Raw genomic sequence first — 3067 nt, 5'->3', positions numbered from 1 at the left:
GTGTGTCCGTTCGTCGAGTCTCTAGTGTGTGTGTGTGTGTGTGTGTGTGTGTGTGTGTGTGTGTGTGTTACACACTGCTGTAGGGCTGCCAGGTAGCCAGCACGGTGTTCTGAGGAGAGATCTTCAGTACGGAGGTCTTGGGGAGGTCAAAGGTCGAGAGCAGGGAGCCGTCTGCACACCGCACCACAGACACACTGACACACAGGAAAACATATTATTGATGATTGTATTTATTAATATGATTATATATGTATAGTTATTGTGAGAGTGTAATAGTGACCTGTGTCCGTTGCACCAGCCGAACAGAGACCCATCTCGGCTGAAGGTCACATACCTGGAGGGCCGCGCATCCCTGACACACGCACACACACACACAGAATATTATTATTGCTCAGTGACACGTCTGTGTGTGTGTGTGTGTGTGTGTGTGTGTGTGTGTGTGTGTGTGTGTGTGTGTGTGTGTGTGTGTGTGTGTGTGTGTGTGTGTGTGTGTTACCTGTTGAAGTTGGCCAGCGGCTCACAGGTGGGTCCGGACAGCAGAGAGGTGCCGTCTGACCCTCGCACTGAAACATTAAATATATTTATTATTAATAATAAACGATTTAGTTAACAGCAGATGATTTAAGACACAAAACAAAACATGTGTTAAAATAAATAAAAACACCAGATGTGGAACTGATCAGTGGTCCCCAGTCTCTGTCAGGAAATCTATTATTTAAACACAGTTTCTGTTCAAAAGCTGAGAAACATGTGGGATAAAACCCCTCTGAGAACATTTCCTAAATCAGTAAGAGCTGTTCTTTAATTCGGGCTAAATATAATTTATAAGACAGATTTATTTACACTGGATTTTTACTTTTTAAGGTCAGATCATCAGCTATGAGTGAGACACTAGAGAGGGAACAGCGTGGAGATATTATTAGGATTATTTGATTTAAAGGTTATTTATGGGTTTAATGAAAGCCGAACAACTCAGAAAAAACTTCACTGGTTCACCTGAAGTCTTTACCTGAAGTCTTTACCTTTAGTTTAGGCTGTAAATACATCTGTTTAAATAAAAACATCAGATTGTAAACTGAGTTTGCTGAGAATGATCGGTGGTCTCCAGACTCCGTAAGGAAATCTACTAATTAAACACAGTTTCTGTTTAAAAGGTGAGAAACCTGTGGAATAAACCCACTCTGAAGACCTTTCCTGAAACATCAGAAGCTGTTCTTTAATTCGGCTTAAATATCATTTATATTCTGACTGGATTTTCACTTTTTATCTCCAAATCATCACTGTTTTCCTCACAGACGCTGATACAGAGAGGAACAGCATGGAGAGAATTCAGAGGATTATTCCATATATTGAAAGGTTATTTATGTATTTATTAAAAGCCGAATGACTCCGAAGTCTTCACTGATTCACCTCAAGTCTTTACCTTTACCTTTAGGCGGTAAATACATCTGTTTAAATAAAAACACCAGATTTTGAGTTAGGTGCAGGTTGTTTCTGTTCAGCACCACGCGCAGCTCTCAGTCTGCAGCTACTCTAACAACACAAACAATAACAACAACAACACGTGTTTATTAAAGTAAACATTAAAAAGTTACCCACCTGCTAACAGCGGGATGGGTTGCACCATGTTTGCGTGAACCGGAAGAAGAAGAAAACCCTACGTCAGCAGAAATACGTCAGTGCAACCACGTCACGGAAGTGGGCGGGGCTTCCAGTGCCACATCAGCGTACGGTCCGCGACACGTCAGTCAAAGTATCTGAAAACTGTTTATATTTTTTTATTATGAAACAAACCGCGGGGTTCCTGATCGATATCTAAACCGATGTCATCCATTCATTATAAAAAAACTGTTTTTATAAATGTTTCGTGTTTTAGAAATGCGTTAAGCTGTTAGAGTGCCGCGTGCAGAGAGGTCACTTCCGGTGTCAGAGTAAAAGTGCCCAGTGTGGAGATCAGTTAAATAGATTTAAATACGTGGTGTTAAGCTACTTTTATAAGTACATATACGATAATACTTACTTTACTGTACTGTCCTTTGATCTTAATCATATAATGACTATTCCTGGAAACCAGTTTTAAAGCGAAGCAGTGTTCCTCGATTATATTTTGCAGGACCACACCGGAAGTGCTTCTCAACTTAACAGCAGGTAACTTGATGACGGAAGCAGCTTTTCCGGTGGGACTGAGGAGGCGGGACTTACTCTTTTTGAGTACGTAGACAAGAGAAGCGGCTCCCAGTCTGCAGTCCTCCACCACAGAAGAAGACGCAGGAGAACTCCCCAGAACCACCAGAACCATCAGAACCACCAGAACCAGTGAGATACCACTCAAGAGAAGAAGATGGTGGCCAAACAGAGGATCCGCATGGCCAACGAGAAGCACAGCAAGAACATCACTCTGCGGGGGAACGTGGCCAAATCCAACGTGAGTCCAACAGCTGATCTATAACCATTAATATTACAACTCAATGTACCTGGACCCTCACCTGAGAGACCCTTAACTCACCTGAGAGACCCTTAACTCACCTGAGAGACCCTTAACTTGCCTCAGAGACCCTTAACTCACCTGAGGGGTACACAGACCTCAGAGTTACATCTGGAGCCTCTCTGATGGGAGACGTGGCCAAATCCAGCTGAGCAGAAAAGCTGTTTTTTAATAATGATAATAATGATAATAGCACATGTGAGTAGCAGCTGCTGACCCTTACCTCACACCAACATGTGGCTCATGAGTGATTGATCCGATGTAAAGGGAAGTTGATCCTTGGACCCTCTCAGGTTATTGACTGTGCTACAAAGAGCTAACAGCTGTTCCTCAGGATGATTCATAACAATAATAATAATAACACATTTGATTCTTAAAGCACCTTTCATTACTAAAAGCAAAGGTTTCATTAAAGCTGGTTATGGAATATAAATAACGACCCTTTAAGAGATAAAGTTGTTGTTACAGAGACCCTCAGACTGGGTTAGGGTTGTGTGCGGATATATATATATATATATATATACACACACATACATATATATATATATATACTCTCTATATACACATATATATACACACTCT

The 3067-nt window shown here is 41.4% G+C and overlaps 1 protein-coding gene across 1 annotated transcript; it reads right to left on the bottom strand.

The window, feature by feature from the left end:
- Positions 1–67: 67 nt before the first annotated feature.
- eif2a (eukaryotic translation initiation factor 2A) lies at positions 68–1698 on the bottom strand. The gene is made up of 4 exons (XM_010768256.1): positions 1600–1698; positions 497–563; positions 281–352; positions 68–194 (listed from the first exon to the last, which is right to left on the bottom strand). The coding sequence occupies exons 1-4, from the start codon at positions 1625–1627 to the stop codon at positions 68–70; spliced, it is 294 nt and encodes a 97-aa protein (XP_010766558.1). The 5' UTR covers positions 1628–1698.
- Positions 1699–3067: the final 1369 nt, after the last annotated feature.

This window comes from Notothenia coriiceps, unplaced genomic scaffold, assembly GCF_000735185.1.
Source record: "Notothenia coriiceps isolate Sejong01 unplaced genomic scaffold, NC01 NC01_scaffold00005470, whole genome shotgun sequence".
Taxonomy (NCBI): Eukaryota; Metazoa; Chordata; class Actinopteri; order Perciformes; family Nototheniidae; genus Notothenia; species Notothenia coriiceps.
This window is presented reverse-complemented; position numbering and strand designations above follow the sequence as displayed.

Excerpts from the sequence above, each read along its gene's own strand:
- eif2a (XM_010768256.1), bottom strand. The coding sequence starts at position 1,627 with ATGGTGCAACCCATCCCGCTGTTAGCAG. Across the intron at positions 353-496 it reads CCGCTGGCCAACTTCAACAG|GGATGCGCGGCCCTCCAGGT; the intron begins GTAACACACACA and ends TGCGTGTGTCAG. Across the intron at positions 195-280 it reads GGCTGGTGCAACGGACACAG|TGTGTCTGTGGTGCGGTGTG; the intron begins GTCACTATTACA and ends CCTGTGTGTCAG.